Raw genomic sequence first — 24,753 nt, 5'->3', positions numbered from 1 at the left:
TGGGTTTTTTTAATTTTTGAGTTATTTTTATTAGACTTATTTTAAAATATTACTTTTTAAAATAGGAATGTGGAGAAAAACAAGGTCAAGTTGAACGAGCCATCAGAGAAAAGAGAGCAGTGGAAGAAGAACTTGAAAAGGTAAGGCAACTGCATGCATTTTTATATCACGTTTAAGATCTCTTTGCAGAAGGAAAAGATGTATTGATTTTTCCCATTTCTCATGGTCTTTTTGTTCCCTTAACTTTCTTATTTTATTTTTTGAGTCGATTTTCCTGATTGTAAATTTTCCTGTAATTATTTTAATGTGGGAGGTTTTTTTCATCAGGAAAGCATTTTAAAGCTGGCATACTAGGCTCAAAAAGAGCATTCTTTGAGAAATGTAAAAAGTAAAAGGAGAGATGTTTGACATAACCAGAAAGAAGGTTGGTACATACCCCAGTTAAACGTAAGCTCAATAGTCAGAAAATAAAATGAATGCCAGATCTTTGAAAAAATTTTTTTCCAAGTAGCAGCAACATTGATAGGAATTCAGTTTTGTTTTAAATCAGCGGAAAATAGGACGCAGTAAGGAGTAGCCTCCTTGTCAGTACTACGCTGCTAATCACCAGTGCAGGGTAAAGATGATCTTAACGTGCAAGTTTATTCTTCAGGTTTACAGGGAAGACAGAGGACATGAATCTGACAGTAGAAAACTAGAGCAGCTGCATCAGAAATACTTACTTGCAGAAGCTACAAAAGGTGACCTTCAGCTGAGTCTACAGACAACACAAAATAAACTGAAACAACTGGAAATGAAGTGAGTAATGGACATTACAGAAATTGGAATGGAAAACAGTGGAAATAATTTCTGACTAAGTCAACTGTTGATTATGTGTTAGGTTTTTGTCACATCTTTTTAACCAGTAGCAGGAATAGTATCAAGATAGCATAATTCTGAAGCAGGGGCAATTAGGAATCGCTGCAAAAGAATTACAGAGGATAACGCATTATAGAATGAAAGATTTTCTTTACAAGATGAGGACTGCAAGCAGTTGTTTGACAAAAAAATGAAAATAGGAGTATGTTACGTAGAATCTTACTACATTTTTAAATACTTTTTGTAGGAAAAGTTTATGAAAAATTCAGGCAGAATTTATTACTTTGAAATCATCTACACAGTGGTATCTCCTAGCACGTGCAGAACACTATGTTTACATAGCATACTGAATTTCAGGTACAATATAGTGACATTTTTAGACTGGGTGGTTGTTTTCAGTATGAAAAGTGTAGGATTTTCTAGAAGCTTCAGTCATTTCTGTATTCTGATAATCATAAATCCTGTCACTTCACCAGAGCAATCCTCAGCTGGGAATCTGGAAATGTTATAAAAATGAAAATCTTGTTTCACACTGTCATTTTACTGAGATTGCTACAATATTAGATTGGCTTTATGAATTCCGTCATCTTGATAAAACTCTTTGCTGACTTGCGCATAGTTCTAGCTGTCAAGCCCATTAAACATGCTGAGCTGATACAAGCTTGCAGGAGGAAACAGGGGAGCAGCTGTACTGTGTCAGACCAAAGATCTGTCCCAATGTGTGTGTGTATATATATATATATTTTTTTTTTTTTTCTCCTCTAATACAGTAGTTGTTCAGCTCTTGAGTTCCAACAAGACTTTTCTGCTCTTTCAGCTCTGAGGAAGAGAAATCTCGTTGCCAGGAAGTTATCAGTAAATTGCAAAGCATTCTGGATTCAGAAAGGGAAAAAAGTGCCTTTGTCAGTGAACAAAGGCTAAAACTTCAGCAAGAGAATGAACAACTGCAAAAAGAAATGGAGGGTTTGAGAAAACTGGCCATAGAGGCTCGACAAAAAGCTAAAATAAAGGTATGGTTTACGTGTTATTTTTACTTTAACGCAAAACTGATATTTGCTTAATAAGGCAGCAGTTCTAAGAGAAAATCATTGACAGTTTAAATTAAGGATGAAGGTTTCAACAATGCTTCCTGGTTTCTGCTTGAAAGTAATTTTGTTGTAGCATTGTGTGTCCTCAGAATTTATTGGGTTATCAAACCTCTACTAATTAAATTGTATTTTAATAGGTATTAAATTTTGCTTGATAAGAAGATCGCAAATGTTCTTTGCTTTTTGTAAGACAAACAGATCAAATAATAACAGGTTTTCCTTCAAGTGATTTCACTTATTCCAGTTCCAGATCTTCATTTATCACTGTCTGTAATGTGTTAGGTATCTCTGTATGATTTTCAGTCCAGAGTGTTCCTCTATTTGTATGTCCACCATGTTGTCAGAGCAGTGTGTAGCTAATAAATGATTTAGTAGTGTGGTTGTCAAATATTGGTTTGGTATTTTCTGGACAGAGAACACTCTTCTATGTGAATAGATAACAAGATAATTAGTTGAAAGATGGATGTTCTTTTTGAATGTGTTCCATTAAATGCACCTGAACAGACTGCAGGTGGGGTGACGAATTAATAGTAACCTCAGCAGATCCATGGTACCTTTGGCTTCTGGAGGGAGTAACAGCTTTGATCCTTGGTGTGCTTTCTGGACATAGAAAGCTGGTACTTTCCCCTCTGCTCCTAACTGCAGGAGTGTAAAGATATTGAAAAGGGATCTAAGAATCTTAAGTTATGACTGACTCAAATCGGTTTCTGCTTTGCACCACAAGATAAAGGAAGCGGGCAAACGAAACAAGAAATGTTCCAACTCCAGAACCCTTTGGGCAAATGTAGTTTAAAAAGGAAGGATCAGAGTTTTGTAACAGAGGTAGTGGTTATAAAGCATATACCAGATCTTTAATCAGACAGGCTTCCATTATAGTCACAGATAAGATTTATTGCTTGTTTTCATTTTCCTCTGATGTACAAAGGATTTTAGGTGCAGTTAAGAAACTCCTAACACATTTTAGCTAGATGAAAAAGAACAAACGTGTTTCTGTGGAGAAAACACAAGGGAGAAGGATAAAGATTATTTACAAAAACAAGCATACACAGCTCATTATACTTTATTGTCAGTTGTACTATTTGCTTAAATTGGCTTTGGGAACATGTATCTATTTGAGCATATAATTACAAGTTTAATTATTGTATGTTACATGCTTTCAACAAATGTTTATAAATTTAACTTGTGTTGTAAAATAAAAGTAAGAAGTGAGAGACTTGATTGTACCCTATTTGTATTTTTTTTCTAGATAAGCACAATGGAGCATGAGCATGCTGTGAAAGAGCACGGCTACGAAGCTCGACTTAAGGAAATGGAAGACACCAGTCAAAAGTCTACTGCTGAACTTAGACGGCTGTTAGTGGCTCAGCAAAAAGCAACAAATCGGTGGAAAGAAGAAACAAAAAATCTTACTGAAACTACAGAAAACAGAATCAGTAAGCTAAAGTAAGTGCAATTTTGTTACTTTTCTGGAAGCTGTTACAGTTTTAGTTACCGTTAGGTGTCTGACAGTAGACCTGTGGTGAAAAACAATGAAGAGCAAACCATCCAGAGTAGAAGATGTGCCTCCAGCAAAACAAGAAAAGAAATGTGCAAAAGAGCTTTTGATGCTCTCTGTGAAGTAAAAATTACTGAAATTTTACTTAAGTAAAAATTTCACATCTTGTTGATGTGTGTGAATTTTGTAATGACAAAAAGTAAATGGAATATATTACTTTTAATTTTTGCTTTCCAGATACAGCACACGCAATTTAGAGAATTTTAGCTTTGGATTATGAAAACCTGTATATTTATAGCTATTCAGAACAGTCACCATAAAATCAGTTGTGGAGTGAGTCTCCAGACTTCTAAGATAAGCTGAAAAACCCTATTGGGACACACATCTAATGTTCTCTTCTGAGCAGTTGCTGTCATAAATGAGGATACAAATGACTTGTGTGATTGCCCTAAGCAAAAATATGATATAAACTTTACTTTTCTCTTAATTCATACAGGTTGCCAGGTAACTAGCTGACACTTGTATTCCCAGCACAGAATATAAGAATATTTTCAGTTTTGAAAGGGCGTAACAACAAGGACATCTCACGCAACAGACGCAGATACAGATTACGTATCAGTCCTAGATGCTGGGGAATACAAGCACCTATGGTGCCTGTGAGTCTGTATACAGACAGACATCAACTGCTTTAGAAAAGACAGTGGCATGCTTGGAAATGAGTAAGTAGAGAGGAAGTATCCCAGTGAGAAATTAGCAATTTGCAAGTTATGTTTGAAGTAAATTCTACAAACTTATCTTTGTTTTAAATGTGTACTGCTATAGATAGCATTTGCTTCTACTTGGATGTAAATATCCACTAAAAAATGTTAAGAATCCACACTGATCGGTTTATGAAATAAGCGGATATGGCATCTACATTCATCTTGGTTTTCCTTTTCAGTGTGTGGACACGTTGCACAGCGTTAAAATGTAAATGAATTGATCTGTGCACAGTGGGTTTGTAGTGTCTTTCCTTTTCTGGTATTGCCTTCCTCCACCTCAACTTCCTCGCATGTCTTGTATTTGGCTGGCAAGTAACAGCTGACTGCAGCTAGTCACGAGCTGACACACACACTCCTTACTCGCTCTGGTTAGCCAGCTGGCTGGTGCTTGCAGGAGGCCAAGTTTTAAATGGGCTTTCTCTCATGCTTTATTTGATTTCTAAGCTCAGGAAACTATGTCAGTTAGATCAAGTAGACTATAAATTAGAGATTAAATTAACCCGATATTTTTATAGAACTTCTTAGAAGTTTATGGCCTCAAGATGTCTTCCTTTTCAAAACTGGTTGAACATTGGAGGACATTGAAAGACTGGTACACAGTAACTTCTAAACTAGGAAGCCTGATTTCCTAAGTCTCATTTCTTTAAAATTGTTTCAGTGGTTTTTAGAAGAAAAATTCAGGGTATGCAGCTCTGTTAACATGAGAAATTTGAAATGACCCTTTAACTTCAGTCATTTAAAGTGTAGGATGTGCTCATGTATAGTTCTTTGCCCAGATTGATATTAGGAGTTGCTTGCTATCACGATAACAAGGAAGCAAATCTTTGGCGCCATTAAAATTGGAAACCTGTGAATTCTAGCTTTTATTTCCTTTGGAGTAATCTTTGGATTTTGTCATGTTTTATCATTATAATAGTTGATATATTCTCAGCTCAAACCATAATATTTCCAGTTTCCTATGCAATTTTTGGAGTCACAATTTTTTAAGCATAGCTTGACATTTCTTAGTTGTCAAAATGCCAACGGTGTAAGTGGAATTAGAAGCCAAGTTTTTAAACCCAAGCAAGGAAAATAAGTTCTTGAAAATGTTGCCTACAACAAATCTACCCTCCCACTACTCTAACTTGGTTTTCCATGTTCTTTTGAGAGAAGTATGTGAATTTTGACCTCTACTGAACTTTGCAAATAGCAGTCTTATACGTACTAGTTCTTCCCTTTGAAACTCATTTCATTCCTCTTTAAAGTGACGCGGTGTCGATCATGACTAGTTGTACCTATTGTCTGTCCAAATAGAGGGATGCTGTGAGTTCCATCCTTCTTGAAATACAAGAATGATTGATAAAACCTTTACTGATGACTAGCAGCTTCATTGGTCTGCTTTTGTTTTTTCAAGTGCTCCTTTTCTGAGTGCTTAAAACACTCCGTTGTAGTAGTGGATTGTTACTGATGATAACTAGTTCAGTTTAAATTTTTCAGATAGTTCAAAATCACACCAAATCCAATTGAAGAAAATATTTTTTGCCCATTTTTCTAGAAAAACAAGTCCTACATAATCACTCTGGTCATTTTTACCTCTCCGAAGTAAACAGCTGGGGTTTTTTTACCGTATCTGTCCAGATACAGGCTGGCTTTATTTTGCCTTAAAATACAGTGCATTTTGCAAAACCTACTCAGCAGTTCTTTAAACAGGCAAAAAGTCTCCTTCAGAAGAGAGCACAGTGTTGAGCCACATCTGTGAGTCGCTGACAGTTTTGGTGGTATAGCTTCACTGTATATAACTAGCTGGGTCTTAACACTTTTTTCACATCTTTTGTAAATGCAGTAACGAGAGAATAAAAATATTGTGTAGCTTTTCACACGAAGGTAGATTTAAGCTCTTAAACTTCTAGTTTCTTTTTTGTAAATGAACCTCCAAAAACTCTTTAACAGTTGAGCATCTAGGTTCGTAACTAGATCTTGAATGTAGTTCAGCAACTTCCAATGAAAAGGGAAAAATTGCAGACTTCCAAAACAATTAAAGTTGTCTGTGAAACAGCTGCTTTCCTTCTTAAAGCCTTAATGTTAAGTGTTAAGATGTTGTTATGGCGGACCAAAAGATTTAGACCTTATTTATCTGCAGCAAAATGCTGACATAGAAAATACAACAGACATGAGAGGAAGTCTGCCATGTGAATCTGTATGAGAAATAGGCAGTAAATTTTGAAAATGTCCCTGTTTATGTGAGAGGCTGCCTATGTGGCATCTTTTGGAAAACTCCTGCAATAATTTCACATCCTGTATCAGAGAATACTGCCTGATGAGCAGAATAGAAAAACTGTTCATCTCGCATTAAAAATTGTAAAATCTACACAAAGTCCACCTGATTCTCTGTGACTTCAGTAGATATTTCAGTGCAAGTCTAAAAGCCAGGTCAGTTACTTTTTAAGATGATTTCTTAGGTGATGCTTTTACGTATCATATAAGCGAGAAACAGGAATTTTTATCAGACATCTCCTCTACCTAACAAGGAAGGAAACAAGTTTGTTCTCTGCTAGAAGCTTGTAATTGAAACTGACATAAGAAATTTCATAATTAAATCTGTGTGGTGATGCTCTGATAGTACAGTGACAAGCAGCTATAGCAGAACCTATAAGTATTATCTAGAAAATGTGAAACTTATTTTAAAGCATACTTTTCACGGTATGTGCATGACCAGATACCTGGCTATGTAGCACAGAATGCAGTTGGTATGAAAATTAGCTCCCAAGTTACACAGTACTAGTTTATTCAATGCAAAGTCCTTGCTTATATTATAAATGAATAATTACCTTATTTATTTTAATTTTATACAATAACATTTTGAGTATTTTGAGTGCAAGTACAGAATGGCAAAGCATTTCCTACTTTGTTGTGAACTAAAATAAAGTTGCTGATTATTCAAAAAGCAACATGATTTTGCAGCAAATGCATTTATCATGGAAATATCAGCAAGACAGCTGAATAATAGACTGATACTGGGTAAGCAGGACCTATTGAATTAAAGGCTCTGTTTGAAAGTCCTCTTGAAGCTAATGCAGGAAATGGTGCCACCAGGCTTTATAGCGGATCCAAGTGAAAGGACAATGTTAACCCAGCTTTCCTGTGTACAGAATTTTTAAACTTAGGTGGTTCTGAGGGGGTTGGTTAAGCTGTGAGCTGGCAAGGAAAACTGAGTATCTTCCTTAGAAACTTCATCTTGTCATGACTGGGCGGTAAGGCTGTGAACTTAGATGAAGATATCAACATACCCTTCTTGGATGTAAATAGAGCGCTCTCCAAGTTTAGCAGCATATCATGTTATTTAGTGTATTTTGAGGACAGTCTGAGACATTCCATGGCACTTCATGAAGTTACTGTTTGATGTATCAGAATTCATGTAAATATATGAGCAAATACAGAGATTTTGTTGGTGACATGTAGCAGAATTTCAGGCTTTAATAAGAATTACTACTCTTACAGCAATGTGCTTTATAAGTGAATGCTTTTCAGGAAGTTATAAACTTGCTAACAAAGTCCTATGTGTATATACTGGGGAGGTGGTTTACATAAAAGCATTTTATATTGCATTTCCCCAGAAGTTTGCTGTTACTGCAGCTCTCGGAAGCATTGAGTCAGTGTCCCATTTGTTAGTGTAGGTGTTTCCCATTCCTTTGCCTTAAATTCATGATCTGTTGCTGTTTTTCAGTTCTATCCTCATTACTTTCATTTTCCATGTGAAGGTGTCTGAAACATTTTGGCTTCTTTACCAACTTCCCAGCAGCAGCTGCTAACTTTTCCATATTCTGTGCTGCTCATTTGTCATCTTGTAAATCTGCAGTGTTTTGTTTGTGAGGCAAAATACATATGCACAAAGGAAGCATTAAATACATACTTTTAAGAAATGAAGCCGCATCAGTGAACCCTAGGTGATGTTTAATTTTTAAAAAATTAAGAAGCAAAAGTAAATTTTTGACCTGTAACAGTAGAGCAGAGTGGTGATTTTTTTAAATGAAGTGAGAATCTGGCAGGTCAGCAAAAAACCTCTAGATAAAAATGTCCATAAATAAATTGCTACTTTCAGGCTTCGCTGAAAATGATTCTGTGCTTTCTTGGACATTCGGGTCTCAGTTCAAGTTAAAAATGTAATTGTTGCCTACAAAACGGAACTTGGAATTAAAAACCAGTATTGAAACAGTGGGCAACGCATTGAATACTTGCAGACTAAATTCCACCATTTTCTTCATAAAAATACATTACAGTCTTCATTTATGAGAAGAGTTTTCTTCCCTCTAAGCATCGTAAGATGCTGTGCACTTTTAGAAGGATTTACTGGTAATAGACCTCATCTTCACCTTGCAAGAGGGCAAGGAACCAGTTTTGCTTCAATATACTGGTGCCAGAAGTCAATCTTGAAGGTAACTAAGAAGGTCAGTGCTTCTTGCAACGTAGGTCATCATTCCAAGTAAAAACCTTGCTCTTAGCAGCAGGACCAACAACTCATGACGAGTGTTTATTCTCTTTATTTCTTAAAACGTCTAATCTGGCAGGCTATGAAAGGAAGCTGTTCTGACTTTTGGCTGCACCCAGTTTAGATGTACTTCGAGTTCTAATGGCATTTACTGAGGTGAACTTAGACAGCAAATATTTACACTTATAAAATAGTTATGCAAATGAGCGATTACTGTTAAAGGTTGTAAAATAAGTGGCTTACCTCTCATATTTATTTAAAGATGAGTTGTCCCAAGACTTTTCTATTGAATTTGCATTGTTTCTTTCTCTAAAAGTATGTATGAATGTAAAAAATTAATTCAACCTATATCTATTTATATGTATTTATAAACACATACAAAACCTATAACCCTCAGATTAAGTTTGGGGGAGTTATATATTTCAGTTAAGGTGAATCTAATGCTTCTTTAAAGACCTGTACTGGGTTTGGCTGGGATGGAGTCAGTTTTCTTTATAGCACCCTGTATGGTGCCGTGTTTTAGATTCATGACCAAAGTAGCATTGGTAACACAGCAATGCTTTAACTGTTGCTGAACAGCGCTATTACAGCGTCAAGGCCTTCTCTGTTCCTCACTTGGCCACCCCAGTGAGCTGGCTGGTGGCAGGCAAGAAGCTGGGAGGGGACACAGCCAGGACAGCTGACAGGGTGTAGAGCTCCAAGATCACTGTCAGTTTGAATGTCCCAGAACTTCAGTGGACTTAGGCGATCTGCCTTTGACAGCTGTGGTAAAATAATAGTATCGAGTGCTTCCAGCTTTTATATTTTTTGTCTTCATGTGAAAGAATTTACTTTTGAAAGAAATTAGGAGTACATACGCATGTTTTTAAAGGCTCTTGTTTTCACTGAAGTACTGTAATCTAGAAAAACAGCTCCTATGCCCATATTTTGGGGGCAGAGCCTGGCTGGGACTGTTCTTACTATCATACAGCATTGGGTATAAAGCTATGTGGTCCTCTAGGCTGAAGCTGAGAAGAATAAATGACAGCAGAGATAGCAAGTGAGATCAGCAATACCAAAGGAATATTTAGGACATTTGTAAACTGGAAGGAAACAAACTTCAGTAATAACAGAATACCAGATCGATTGAGAACGGGTGAGAGAGAAAGTTCTGACAACAGAATTTATGCAAAACCCGGGTAATTGAATCTGCCAGCATTTGCTAAAAGAAAATAAAGTGAAAGACTCTATGCAAGTTTAAAATACAAGGGCAGATTATTCATTCATTCTGTAAAGTCCACCTTGACTGGTCTGTACTTATTAACTAAGTTAAACAAATAAATAAAAAAGAGGTCGTAATATAAGCAGTAATAGATGGTTAATCCCTTCTAACTGGCATATCAGCATTTTTCATAGATTTTTATGTTCTAGTCCTGAGAATGAAGAAAAGAATTGGGGTAAACTGAGAAAGAATTTGGCAGATACCAGTGGTTATATCTAAACCCTTACCAGACTCCTCAGCAGCGGCCAACACCAAGAGCGTATTTTTGTTGAACCGGATTCTGGACCAGGAATCGGAACAAGATTCACACTGATAAGTGAAGCGTCACAATCAAATGACTGAATTAGCCACAGAATGCCCTTCAGTGGAGTACATCTTGAAAACTGCAGATGGGAAAAAGGAAGATCTTGTAACTTGAAAACTTTACAGGGAATTGACAGTTCTCTCAACTTTGCTATGAGTTTTACTTTGGCCTGTTAGATATGTGGATGATTGCTCAGTTAAGGTACAGTTTAGCCTGAGTAGGGGTAGTAATAGGTATACACAAGTCCGTTCTCTTTTTAGAAATACAGACTGGATTTACGAAACAAACAGTACCTGAGACAATTTATAAACGTTGGCTTAAATGATAAAGAGGGTAAGTACTTTAGAAGTTACTTCCATGTAATGGTGCATTGGAGCTTTAAAACCCTTAACTCGTTATCTAATAAAAGAAGTAGTGGAATTTAATACTAACACAGAGTATAAACAAATTAGTAAATAATCTTAACCATCTGCCACTGCTGTCTTGTAGTAAGATATACCTTTTTGGGGGGAAAAAAAATCAAAAATCTTTGTTGTAACATAAACCCATTATATTTGAACAACTATACCAAGTGGCTTTGTTTTTTTTTAATATTCACTTGAATTATAATTGTCAGTACTTACAAAAAGGGAATCCTTGCCATATTGTTTTTAAATTGAAATACTTTGCTTAGCTTAAGTCATCTGATTGCAGCTATTTTGGGTGTCTTTGTTCCAGTTTCTGCTTCTGAAACATTTCCATGTTCGTAGTTAAGAGTCCCTGACTCATCGGTAGCCATGTGTGCTTGTTAGAGTTCTCAGTTTTCTCTTTTCTATAATTGAAGAGACTCTGCCTCTGCAGAATGACCTTTTTGGTGCCTGTGTGTGAAGTGCTGGCCAGGACTGCCTTCTCCTTCTCCCTACGTCCTGTGCAGTGCACTGAGTGAACTGCGCAGCATCTTGAGATGAAGAAGTTTCCTCCATTTCTAAAACATTATTTTTGGCTGCACTTCTGTAATGTTTGGCAGCCATAGCTGCTTATTTTAAGATGTTCATTAAAGAAAAAAATTAACAGGATGAGAGACAGCTGCAGGTACTGGCAGTATACAAAATTCATAATTACTAAGAGTAACTGAAGCATATTATGGTATAATTCAACCAAAAAAACAGCTGGCACATGCTATATTTGTCATATGAGAGCTTTGCAGAACGTACTTGCTACAGCTGGCGGATTTATCACCCGTCTGCCAAAATGCTAAAAGCTCACCTTTTTGTTTCCTACTCCCTTAACAAAGACAATATGGAGTAGGGACTGATTTCATTATTCAGCAGTTGGGGTTACTTCTCAATTTTAATATTAAAATCTCATAATGTGTGTTTGGGGAGGGTTAACAATCAAAATGAATCGACTGTCTAGCTCAACAGCCATCACATTCCCTTATGCTTACATGTTTTCTTTAAGTGCATATTCAGAGTGATCTAATTATAAAAATACTTTCTTGACACACAGCTGTGTATGAGAGTGTAAACTCTGTTTATGGCCTGTGCTGCTAAGAACGCTAATTCCACACCTCAGTACAAGTATAGGAGACAGATTATTTTCAGTAACTTAAGAATTTTTAATTTAGAAAATTAAGCTATTTGGATAGTCTTCTAAGATGATGTAACAATAAAGATGGTCTGTCAGACTTTAAGAATTTCCATATTTTCCAAGCCTTTTTTACTAGCCTAGCTAAATTTGAACATAAGCAGTCTACATGTTGTAAGGAGTAGTGTTTGAATAGTTTTCCTGGGAGTTTATTTTGAAAAGGTATGTCTGAAAAGATACGACAGGAATTATATAAAACTTTGATTTTGCTAATGAAACAGTTCATAAAAACTGAACTTTCAAAAAACAGCTGTTCATTAGGGCTCCTATATTGAAAATGTTTCATCTTGATGCTTGATTACAGAGGACAAATTGCAATAATAGTGTTAAGTATTAGCGTACTATCTTGATCCTGCAATTTTAATCCAACTTTAATCCTTACTTTATATTAAAATGTTCACGTGTGGTAACACAGGTACAATCTATATACAATTTCAACTGTTGAACATGGTTTAAATGTACTCTCGGTTTTAGAGCAGCTAGTCGAAAGGTGTTGAACTGTTTTTTATGATTGCTACCTGGGATTGGTTAAAGGGGCGTTGGCTGAGAACAAGGGCCTGGAAACTACCAGCCAGGTATCCTCGCAACCTTATGGTAGCAGATATATGGCAGCCTGGTGTTTCAGGTGCTGTATCGCACGTTTCAGTCAACCTTTTATGAAATACTAAGTTTAAAAGTTTTTAAGATTAAATTCTTGTTGAGAACTAAATGCCATCATTAAAATAGCAGAGGCTTTTTCAGATGGAGATCTGAGGTTAAAATATCTCTTACCTTGCCTCCATTCCCCCAGAAAGAGCAAAAGTGTAGCTCCCATTACAGCGTGGGTAGGTTAGGTATCAGCTTTCTGAGCACTGTCAGTGTGCTACGTATTCATGAAGGTGATTCCATTTCAGCGTACTTTCAAGGTGGGAGAGGAGGATAAAGTGAGAATAGATTTGAAAATTCTTCTTCACAAATATGTTTTAACCTCAACGTAGAAGTGAATCAGGTGGCAAGAATCTTGGTCACACCTTTTTTTCTGACGGCTATTGCTAGTGAAGTAGAGACTGGTCAAAGGTTAGAGCAGCTAATTTAGTTTTGCATCTTCCTCTGGCTAAAATTACCGAAGTTCAGAGGTTTTTCCATCTTTGGTCCTCCCTCGTCAGTGGCTTGTGATGAGAGGAGGCAAGAACTGTTGAGCCACAACTCAAAGATGTCTACCATAATGCAGGTATTTTTTGTCTTCAGTACTATACAAATTCAGGATCACTAAAACTCATTCCATGCAAAAGTAAAAAGACCACTTTGAAGAAGGTGGCATTTTCCTTTTCCTCATGAAGTGTTACATTGTTGTCTGTCTCACAAGTATAGAATGATTTGGTTTTAGGTACTTCACAGAACTTTCAAAGAGGTCCACATTGAAGTCTGGCTATGGGACACTAATTAGAATGTTAATTTAAACATTGAATGCAGTGTGCAAATGCAGCTTATATTTATAGCATGTTTGATGACATGCCTGCAAAACAAGATTCAATAAACAGAAAAAAAAAAAAACCAAACCTGTAAAATGTCAAATGCTCTTGACAATATCCTGTTGATACAAATATCTCATTTCTCTGCCATTACAGTTTTGAATACACATCATGAAGAAGTGCTGTGTAGCACTTTTGAAATTGATGTTTTAAGAGCAACACTGTAATTTAAAAATACACCATAAGCCCTTGCAATGCAAGCAAGTACCTATGAAATTATATTCCGATAACTGATGCACTGCTGTGTGTTAATCAGCATCTTTTCTTCTGATTAACAGAGGAGAGCTGAGTCAACAAAAACTTCGTAGCCAGGAACTCATTTCTCAGCTGGAAATGGCAAATGAAAAGGCAACTGAGGTAAGGTAAGGACTGACAGGACAACTACTTTCAGTTACCACCTGATGCGCACACACTAGCATCTTAACAGAAACCTATGTAGATGAGGTATGTTGCTGGTTTAGAAAAAACTAGATTTTTGACAGGAGTAGTCATAGCCAGAAAACCCCACTGTTTTGCTGACTGACTGACGTGTTCAAATGGCAGGAAGACAAATTAACTTTACTCTCAAATTACAAGAAGAGGTAAAGGAGAGATCATCTTTCAAGGTTACTAATCTAGCGATTTCAGACAATTCGGGAAATGTTTTTGAAGTCACTTATGCCTATGTATGCATGCAGACCTCTCAAAAGGAGTAGGCATTGTGTTACGGATAATGTAGCATATGCAGAGATATCAAATTCTCAGCATACTGTGGGTGTAGTAGAATCTACACTGTATGTGCATATATACATATAGATAAAAGCATTAGCCATTAAAGGTTAAGGGCAGGGTTGTTTTGGAATGTGCATTGTTCAATAATTAATGGCCACTTTAGAAAACAGCTATCCTGTTGGTCTCATAAATCTGGGATGATATCCAATTCTAGCTAGGATAAGTCCTTCTGTGTTGTTTTTCATAGTGCCATATAACTTAGCTGAGAAAAATGGGGCTGATGCAAGAATAGATTTCTGTAAGTAAAGGATGGTTAAGAAAGACTTCATACGTACCCGTTGATGAAGAGAACAAATCTGTAGCAAGATCTTCATCTAGTATATTCTTTTTCCCTTTGAGTACAGCTAACGCATTTACATTGTAAGATTGTGTAAATTAAATGACCTGGATTAAAATGTCAGCTTTTATGCATCTTACTTCAAGATGGTGAAATGAGTAAAACTTCCTCTGCAGATTACTCTGATTGGAAAAGTCATATGATGTCATATTTGAGCTGGAAATTCTCTATAATGTGTCAGCAGTATGTCTTCAGTCTTATTGTAAGTGGTAAAGAGTTCCGCTTCTTAAGTTCTCTTGTTTTAAGCTTTTTCACTATAGTATGTATGGATCTGGCAAAAAGAACTTTGCATTTGTAATGAGATATTTCATTTACACAGGATGAAAAATTAATGATGGAATATCGAGAACACATCAATAGGCTTCAAAGGCGACTGAGCCAGGCAGAACAGAGGGCAGCTACAGCGTCTCAAAAGGTACAAAACTAACAAAACCCATGTCTTCTAAGTGCTTTAAAAAAAAACCCCATTGAACACTACAAAAATATTCACTTTGTATCATTCCTGAGGCAGAGGTGATCATTTATGTGCATTATTACAAATACATTTTTAACATCAAGCTTGTATTTTGGATGCGTCATCACAAAACTGATGTGTATTCAATAAAATGCCACCTTCTGAGAGGATGCTTCAGTGACAGTAGTAGATTTGTTAACGGAAACAAATTTGATACAGATTAAACTTGTGTGGTTCAAAATGTGTCAATGAAGGTGTATGAAAATTTCCATCTTCAGAAACAGCAGCATGTTAACAAAGAGGAAAAAAACCTTTGTAAATAACTGCAGCTCCTGTTTAAATAAAGCAGGCTTTTTTAGTTTGGTGTAACCTACAGCAACAGTCACAAACGATGGCTTCACGTGCTAAAGAGCAAATGTCGTGCCGATTCCTACACCTGTCTCCTGGGGAGTCTGATTTAAAACACAGCAAGTCTTGAGTTGATGGTTGGAGAGCTGCCTTTATAAAAATTGCTAGGCAGCAGAGCTCTTTTGTGGGAATTCTGTTGGTGGGTTTTTTCAGCCAAGTTTGTTCCCTGGTGTAATTCATTGTGGGCTGCACAAAGAGCATGGGGAAATGGTGTGCAGTGGTTGCAGGACAGAATTGATAGTACGGACCTGTTCAGTGTTCATCACATTGCAACCCTGAGTACCTTCTGCCAGGTCATGGGAACTCTGGAGTTGTTCACTTCTTGTCTGCCCAGCTGCATTTTCATTAGTGGCCTCCAGTAGCTGTGTCCCCAAAGACTGCTGGATTAATACAGCCCACTGCAGTTTTCTGCAGTTGTGTGTAACAGACACAGTACATCCTACAATGTCAAAAGTACTGAAAATTGTACAGACTAGAAAATACTTGGATTTTCCCAGGCCATGGGAAGGGGGAAGGAAGGGATGGCATATGTATCTCGTTACCACGGTAAACGTGCCTTGTAGGTGTTTCAGCAATCCTGAAAACTTCAGACAAGGTGATCCTATTAGAGCCATTTATACGCCTAAGACCTTCTTGTGCACTGTTGTGATCAGTTAATGAGCTGAATTGTTGCTGCCTTCTTTTTCCAGTTCTCCTACAACTCATTTCCACCTTTGAGCAGTGCTAGTCAGCATTTCCAGACATTGGGGATATGGGGAGGAAAGGTTTTCTTCAGAAAGAGAGAAACTTCAGGCTTGAGTTGTGTAAACCCTGTGGTACCCGTAGTTCTGTATTTTCTCTGCTGGACAGTAGGTGGATTTTTCCCATCCAGCTTGCTTTTTATCCATACTATTCAAGGTATACATATTGAAGCAGATCCCCTTGGGGGTTTATACGCTGGGTTTGCTTATTTGCAAAGCAAATTTGTTTCTCAGGTTGGTCTCCTGTTAAGTAAAGGTGGTCTTTCTGCCTCCTAATTTTTACAGTCATTTAGGAAACCCATTTGCAAATTAGCTTTTTAATGTGGGTGATCCCATGTGAATTGCAGAGAGGCAATGTTTGGTTGATCTAAATTGTCCGATTAGGATCAAGACTGTTTTTTGCCCCCCAACAGCAGTGAATAAATAAATGGGCATAGCTGCTAAGCTATCCTAACATAAGCTGTCTTTCCTGGCTGTAAGTGGCCATGTCAAGGCCATGACAAGGTCTACCCAGCTGGTGAAGATTTGCTCTGATATTTTAGACTATGGTTTTAGAGTATAATAGAGTGTATTTTAGAGTATAGAATGATAGGGTTTTGGTGGGGTTTTTTACCTCCTGTTGGTTACATGGATCTGTTCAGCTCTAATACTTCTGAGGTGCAATCTTCCCTTAAAACACATGGTTCCATCACCTTTCAAGGGAGTAAATTCCTGGCCACAGTGCCCATGTAGGAAAAGGTCTTGCTGTTCCTGAAAACACTGATAATTAACTGTTCCTCACCAGTCTCCCTCTGAAAGGCAACCAAGAGATTTGGTAAGATGTCTAGCAGCTGAATTGTCCCGATCTTACTGCCAGTCTTCAGAACTGCCTTGCCCTCTTCAGGCTTGGCAGAGGTTACTGCTGCCAGCAGTCAGGCATGGCTTCTTTATAGTGACTGAAGAACTTCTGTGCCAACCCCCTTCCTCTCCTCACTGCCCACCCCCCCCCACCCCCCACCCCAAAATAAAAACCCCAAAGACGTACCAGCACTGTTCCCACTAAAGGCTGGAAAAAGCAGTCTCCGAGTACTGCTACAAGAATGTCCGGTCTTCTGAATCTGAAGAAACAAGGTGTTTGTCTCTTCTAGCTCACACAAGACCGAACGTTTGTGTGTGTGCTTCCTCAGACTCGGAGCAGCAACTCTTCTCTCTATTCTGCATCTGTAGGTTAAGGGCTACTTTCTGACTTAACTGTGTATTCTCATTACGTTATCCAGCTTACCTGTAAAATTAAATCCAATATAGGCTAGAGTTGGACTGTTAGGGAGTCTAGAAATTACATTTTTATTGTGGTTAGTTCAATGGCTATGAATCTTAGCTTATTATTAAATAATAGTAATTCGGTAGGAAACATGTTTGCACAGGCTTAAAATGTGTGTGTTCTATGTATATGTCTTTAAAGTGTACTCCTGCTACCTCATCTTTCATCATCTTGAATTCTTTGGGATCTGACATAAGACAAAAGCAGTAATCATCTAGAGAGTGTGTTGTGAATTCTACTGCTTACCCCCAATTTGCACTTACCTATGTTGTTCCTCTCCTTCATGGTACCTTCCATATCGAAGTTCTACTGATACTTTGATCTTACGAAAGATTATGTAAGAAACTATCTGCTTGGTTTTAATTACAGCTCAGCCTGATAACTACACAGAAGAAAAAAGCCGCTTCCCTGAAGGATCTGGAAAATATTTAAACATACGTTTTGGTCATTGACGCCGTGTTGGAGTTAAGAAGATTGCTGGGGAGACTTCATATTGGAGCATTAAAGTCAAATGCATAGCAAGGCTCGTAAAACTTAGATAAAACATTTTCTGGTTTATTCAGGTAAGAAAGGGGGTGGATGAAGATACTGTACCTGTATGTGTAGTAAAGACTGGAAGAAGACTGCAAAATGATGTCATTAAAGTCCTTTAATGTAGCAGATGAGACAATCTGATACAGTGCTGTGGCATATTGGTCTTTTTGGTCTAAAATACACCAGTTCCAACTATGCAAGACTGTGTACAGGGAACAGGTAACTTTATACGGAAATTCATGAACAGCTTTGCTCGCATACACTCGATACCTTTAATTTTTCTTTGTAGTGCAGTAACTTGGGAACATTTTGAAGATCTTTTATGAATTGTAGTAAGATACTAATTACCTCATGAATGTCAAATAGTTGCTGTTTTTATGGTAGGCGTTGTAGCTGCAAAATGCCATTACCTTTTAAGAATTTGGTTCAGCTTGTTCTGATGCCCCTGGGGAAGAGGTAATAAATAAAATGCTGCTATGGCTATTCACACAGCTCGTTTCCAAGGACTGTAATCGTTCTTCAGTTGTGCTGCTTCTTCCCAATTGCTATTTTACAGTTGTTCCTTGCTTTTCTGTTAATCTGCTCTCTTGGTTGATATGTGTCTGGGAACTTCAGTTCTCTGTTACTTCAGCTTGCTTGAAGCTGGTGAAGTCATCCAGCTTTTACGTGTTTTGAAAGCATGTGTTTGAATTCTGCAGGTGCCAGGATGTGGGAATCCTCTTGTGCACATTTTTCTTTCATAGTTGAAAAACTTGATATATGTAATTCCAAAATTAGAGCTGATCTCATTTTCAGCGTATGTTATAAACACTTGATAGGTGCTAACTAATTTTAAAGTGCTCCCATCTTGGACTTAAGTGACGTACTTCCTTGTCCTTCCTCTTAAATGTGAAGAGTATAACTCTGGTTTATAACTTTTAATGTGGTTGTATGGATAATGCTTACCCAGTGCCTGATGAAAACTGTTGGTTTGGACTAACAAACCCACACATCTGTCACAGTGGATCTGCACCATTATTTGCATTTTAGTGGACAGACCTGGGTTGATCACCACATGGAAGGAAGGGTTCCTACCACTTCCTGAAAACCTGGCTCTTCAAGTACAGCCTGCAAGATGGATGCAACCTCAAGAAAATTCTCTGCTTACCACAGGGGAAGTTACTGTTTCCTACAGTCATACACACTTCTTTACTAGTGCTGTCTCAGTTCAATTACGCCTGTATCCATTGCAATCTCTTTAATTTTGCTAAAAAACTTCAAAGATTTTTTTCAAAGCAACGTGGATACATTGTCCAGAAGCTCCAAATGTCTGTTGTGGTGAGTTTCATCAGTCAACTCTGTATAGGATACAGAGGGAGGCCAGTACCAAGCACCTTATTTTCATTTGCATAAGGCACATCTGAGATGATGACAGGCCACCTGGAAGATTCTTTGTGAGCTATTAATCCGATTCACTCCTTAAAGAGAGGCTCTAGCTGTGAAGTGAAAGCTGGTTGAAAAATGGCAGGTAATTGCGAGTTCTTGAGCAACAGTATTTGTGTATTTGTTCCTTGAGGCACCAAAGGGCACCTGCTTGCTCTTGCGTAATGGTCATTTGCCAGAATATGAATTGCAATGACGACACAAGCACCTAAGAGTAAAGTTAAGGGGCAGCAGAGGAATTATGGCTGAGGACACAGGAAAAGAGAAAGATTTCCTGCTTTCATCTGTCCGCCTGATCCTCTGAGCAGCTAAAAATTGACCCAATACATCTGTCAGAACTACAAAAGGGAACGCAGTCAAGTTAAGTTTGTTGTCTGAACACCACCACCTCCTTTCATTTCCGTTTGGCTTCTAGCAGAGGCTGCTGGCATGCTGCTCACAAATTGGACTTTCAGAGGAAAGGCACTTGCTGAGGCAATTAAAATTTGAGGCTTGCTGGTTAGAGAAGTGTTGCTCTTTCCCCCTAGGTTGTTTCATGGAAGTGAGCAGCAGGCTTTTCAACCATCTGTCTTGGTTGTTTTACGTTTGTTTCCATCTATGTATTTCTCATCACTCTTCCATAGAGGAGTGGGTTTTTTTGTTTCCCCTACCTTCCTTTCCCACCCCAACACCAGGGTCTAAGTGTTTTAAAGATTCCCTAGTGCGATATTAATATTTCCCATTGAGTGAAACTTTGTTCTTGACTACGTTTATTTAGGAGAGGTTTCTAGGTGAATAGTTACTTCCATTCAGCAGGTGAGAGAAACTGACTGTGAAGGTAGTAAGCTTCATTTTGGGTCTTCCCAAGAGCCCTATACCTTCGGGTGCAGGCTGGATCTTGAAAGATCCATCACTGCATATATGGAACTTTCTCAGTCCACTGAAGTGTTTGGCGAGCTGCCCTCAGCTCTGACCCAGCCTCATCCAGCTAACCCCAGCAGTGCAATGCCTTTCAGAAAGACTGCTGTCAGCAAGGTCGATAAAGCATATTCAAGAACCTCTTTCAAACTCTAATTAATGCCTTGAAGAGCTTGTACTAGTGACTTTTAGGAGGGGTCCTGCTCACAGTTGCCCACAGTGTGAGCGCATGGGATACAACTACAGAGCTGAGAAAAATTATAGCTCTTTTTCAAGATGTAGTGCTAGACCTACGTCTTCACAATCTTGTCCTCTTCCTGCTCAGCTCCAAGTCCATTCCATGTTTCCACATCTTGAGTTTAGAGGAAGCAAGAGGAAAGGAGCAACTGTGCCCTCCATGCCTTGTCTCCTCTGGATCCTGCGATAGCAGCAGATGTTCTCTGTCAGCATTGCTCGACTATGGGCAGTTCGTAGTGTGTACATACATTCAGCGTACTTAGCTTAGAGACCTACAGGGAAGAAACACCATGTTCCTCTTGGGGTGGAACATGTATGAAGATATGGACCTTGGAAGAACATCATGTATCAACAAATGTAAACTAGTTGAGGTAAGCAACATCCCTCTGAGATCTCAAGGAAAAAAAGATACCGTTGATGGGATAGGCACAGCTGGCACTAACAAGACCCTATGCTATTCCTCAAAAAAAAAGAAAGATCTTCCTCTTGCAACCGCCGTGTGCACTTTGATACCTGTAATAATCCAAATTAAATGCTGCTTTTAACCATGAAAGTTGTTCAGATCATTGCAGTGAAGTGTTTATGTAAAAACCCAAACAAAATAACAACTGCTGCAGATTCTGAAACGCTGCTGGCAAGGATACTGCAAAAATGTACAGCATTTATTCACATACAGACAAAAAGGCACAATTCTACTGAATAGTTTAACAAAAAATACAGCTGTCTTCAACTAGGTCTTTATAAATACTTCAAAAAAGGGAGAAAATAAATACAGGATTGGGCCATGTAATATAAAATAGTCATCTCTACATATACTTTTTATTTCTATCTCTTTCTCTTCATGCACCTTTTTTAATTAATTTCAGCTGAATGGACACCAAAGCTAGGCACATAGTGAAAAATCTTCTGTACAAGGTTTTACAAACATAATGACAATTTTCTCAAATTTCTGAAATTAAGATTTATACACAACACGTATAACCCTTCATTTAGATTTGTGTGAGTTTATAACCTAACGAATGGCATTCCAGGCAACTTTACAGAAGTTCAACTAGCCTACTGTTTGACAGCATACACCAATCATAATCAAAGTTCTCTTGGTCAGTCTGCACAAGGAAAGGTAATGCTTAAAAACAGAAATTCGGCAAATGGTTCTATCCCAATAAAATACAGGGGTGGGTTTGTATTGTCACTGCTGTACTTACGACACCTCTTCTGCTGAGCGCTAAGCACGGGAGACAAAACTAACCTACAGAGCCGGTCATACTGCAGTCTTCTTACAGCTTTTTTGGTTTTGGTTCAGCTTAACTTGAAACATTAGAAAGCTTATTAACCTAAATGCAGGGGAGCAAAACAGGTAAGGCATTAATTCTGCACAACGTTAGCATTCATAATAATAGTGCAAATTAACAAGGTACCTCTTCCAAAGTGGTGTGAGGTTAAATGTTTACTTAGAATCAAAATTTAGATTACTCCAGCTATGGCTTGACAAACAATTCCCTATATGGGCATGAGCTTCTTTCCTACAGAAAATAACAGTGCCTGTCTGGAAAACATTGCTGTATGTCAAGTAGAACCTAACTGCATTCACCTTTTGTCTGTCTGCTGTTGTTTGATCGACTAACGACTGTTCTTTTAACACATCCCAAGAGTGACTACATCATTTCAGATTCACCTGTTTGACTCTCACCTCTGTAAGTAAGTCATGAAGTTAAGCTAACGCCTTGGGACCACCAATGGTATCTTAAAAGTACACTGTCTTACACAGAATTCCCCTTCCTCCACATCAAGTGGTTATCAAAAGGTTAAGACTTTTGAGTTTTAAATGACTGGGGCGCATTCTGTTGAAATATTTAATTAAGTGATAACTTGCATAGCAAGATAGGGTGTTAATAAGCCTTTTTTATTTATTTTTTATTGAATCCTCTGGAAGACTCAGTTATGGCAGAGTTCTACTGTGTTTTAAATGTTCCCTGCTCAAGAGGCAAGGGTCTAATGTTAAACAGTGCGTGGAAGTGCTAACAGCAGGCTAGGAATAGGAAAGAGGGTGGGGGGAAAAGGGGCTTCTTTATGCCTGTCTTAAAGTTGCTGCTTGAAGTTTTTCACCAGTACATACCTGACTTACATCTATGCAGAATTCCAAACTTTGCAGGCTCCTAACACTTCAGTGTTCCATCTGCACTCTACTCGGTACAAAACAGTATCCTAATGATCCGTTAATATTATTGCTCATAGCTTACTAGTTATTGCCATTTGCAATTATTAAAAAAAGTACACACTCAGAATATGAGTTTCCTCTTCCATCAAATCTAGTCCAGAATAGAGTGAAATATTTTTTCTTCTTTTGACTGTGAAGAGCTAATCACAATTTATTGCCTTTCCATTTTATTCTATTGAAAAATATATATTCATGTCCATTTTAAAGCAACCCTTTAGTGTCCTAAGCCTGGCTTTCCCAATACATACCATTAGTGCATATGCGGGGGGGGGCTTTGGGAAATCCTACTGACTAGTGCCTTCAAAAATTTTTTTCTTGAATTGTCATCATCCTCCCAGAGGCAGGTGACCGACTGAACGGTGAGGGGTTGGGGCAGGAACCCACTGGCCTGCCCCCTCCTCAGAACTGAGCTATCCCGGAGCATCCCCTGTGCTCAGGCTGAGTCTTTTCAAGCTGCTGCTTCGCGCTGCAGCCCTGACCTCTCCCTTCCTCCTCCTCCAGTAAAATGTCATGGGTCAATCTGGTCATCTCGTAGGTGTATTTACATGTAAACTCTGGAGCTTACGGAGGGGTTTGAGCTGCCGTCTATGCGCAAGCTGAATGCAACAGAAAACATCCTGCAAACGGAGGAGAAAGACCTACCACCATCCGGGGAAAGCAGTGCAGTATGGTTCAACGCCCCTCTTCCATTCAATACATGCTAGTTAAATTAAGAGCTTGTGCTTTTCCAGAAGGCAGGGGAAGGGAGTAAAATTTTATCAGTGCTTTTTAGCTAAAAGGGATGAACACAGCCTACCCATCCTAACCCCTCCTAAAAGGTTTTTCTGAGTTATTTTAGTGTTCATCACAAATCCTATTTTTGTAGTGATGTCAATTTCTGGGCTTACTCAGGAAAATTGCAAATAAAGGAGATAAAAACTTCTCACAGAATTGCAGGGGGGAGAGGGGGGGCACAAAAAAAAACAGCTTTAAGTGCATGTAAACATGTTTGTACAGCTCAGGAATAATGGGTTATCAATTTGTCAGTCTGTAGCCATGTCCAAGACCTCTCCTCTCTCACACCAATAAATATATAACGTGGAGTTGGCTTGTAGGCAGTGACTCTACTGACCATGGTGCTGACACCGTGTCCCTGTGTCCAGTCAGGATGCCAGGATGCTTCTCCTAATAATGTCCGTCCTTCTGTTGATCGTGCTGTTTGGACTGAGCCTCTGCTGCCTGCACTTTTTTTCAGCCACTTCAGTCTCTGAGTCGCTCATTTCGGCATCGGGGACGTACCCATCATTCTCGCTGTCAGGCTTTAGCTTGCTTTTGGCCCTGTCCTTCGGTGAAACTCTGCCCACGCCCAGGTAGGGGTAGCTGGAGTTCTGACGGCAGGGCTCCTCTGGGCTCTCCCCCTGCTGTTGCCTCTCCCCCTTCTTTGGAATTCGGAATCCGCCCCAGTTTTTCACTGGGCTTGTGGGCGTCGTAGGCACTTTAACTACTGTCTGATTAGAGTTTACTTTGATAAGACCCCCATTGCATTTAGGCACTATATCCCTCCGCGTGCCAGGTGCTGACCTACCGCTGGAGTGGTTCACAGCCCTTTTATTTTCCGATTGCCTCTGAGAGAGTTCTGTGGGTCTCAGTGGTTTGTGGTTGTGTTTAGAAGTCTTTTCCTTTAGTTCTGCCTTGATCACCTCACACTGTGGACGATTGTCTCTTCTTTTTCTGTGGTCTGGTATAACGATGCCATTTTTCTGCTGTGCTGATACAATCCGTGTTTCTGCAAAGGTCTTGTCAAAATTTAAAAAGCTGCCTGGAGCTGCGCCACCTTCCCTTTGGCTCGGCTGCCTCAGCATGGATTTGCCATCATTCCCGGAGCCGTTTCTTACTCTGTCTCTCTTGTGTGATTTTTTCAAAGAGTGGGTTAGAGATGTGCCCATTTGCTTCCTGAAGAATGCAGAATGCCACTTCAAATCCTCTATCTTGGGGGCATTGGGGCCCAAAGAGGGACTATTGAACAACACCGTGTTTTCCATTGAGGAGAATGAGGAAGGCACGCCTAAACGTAAACAAATTAAGTC

The 24,753-nt window shown here is 38.6% G+C and overlaps 2 protein-coding genes across 2 annotated transcripts in view; one reads left to right on the top strand and one right to left on the bottom strand.

Moving 5' to 3' along the window:
• Positions 1–22,274, top strand: part of SCLT1 (sodium channel and clathrin linker 1) — a gene marked incomplete at its 5' end in the record, with an annotated part of 25,123 nt that extends 2,849 nt beyond the window's left edge. The window contains 7 exons of the mRNA XM_009649342.2: positions 66–140; positions 653–798; positions 1,676–1,868; positions 3,193–3,389; positions 13,648–13,726; positions 14,797–14,892; positions 17,749–22,274. Of these exons, the coding sequence (XP_009647637.1) occupies positions 66–140; positions 653–798; positions 1,676–1,868; positions 3,193–3,389; positions 13,648–13,726; positions 14,797–14,892; positions 17,749–17,811 (849 nt within the window). The remainder of the gene's footprint in view (positions 1–65; positions 141–652; positions 799–1,675; positions 1,869–3,192; positions 3,390–13,647; positions 13,727–14,796; positions 14,893–17,748) is intronic.
• A 100-nt stretch (positions 22,275–22,374) lies between these two features.
• Positions 22,375–24,753, bottom strand: part of JADE1 (jade family PHD finger 1) — a 34,853-nt gene continuing 32,474 nt past the window's right edge. The window contains exon 10 of the mRNA XM_035889039.1: positions 22,375–24,731. Coding sequence (XP_035744932.1) covers positions 23,830–24,731 — 902 coding nt within the window. The 3' untranslated portion in view covers positions 22,375–23,829. The remainder of the gene's footprint in view (positions 24,732–24,753) is intronic.

This window comes from Egretta garzetta, unplaced genomic scaffold (genome assembly GCF_000687185.1).
Source record: "Egretta garzetta isolate BGI_Z169 unplaced genomic scaffold, ASM68718v1 scaffold542, whole genome shotgun sequence".
In the NCBI taxonomy this organism is placed as follows: domain Eukaryota; kingdom Metazoa; phylum Chordata; class Aves; order Pelecaniformes; family Ardeidae; genus Egretta; species Egretta garzetta.
The sequence above is the reverse complement of the archived record's forward strand: the minus strand, read 5'-3'. Positions and strand labels throughout refer to the sequence as shown.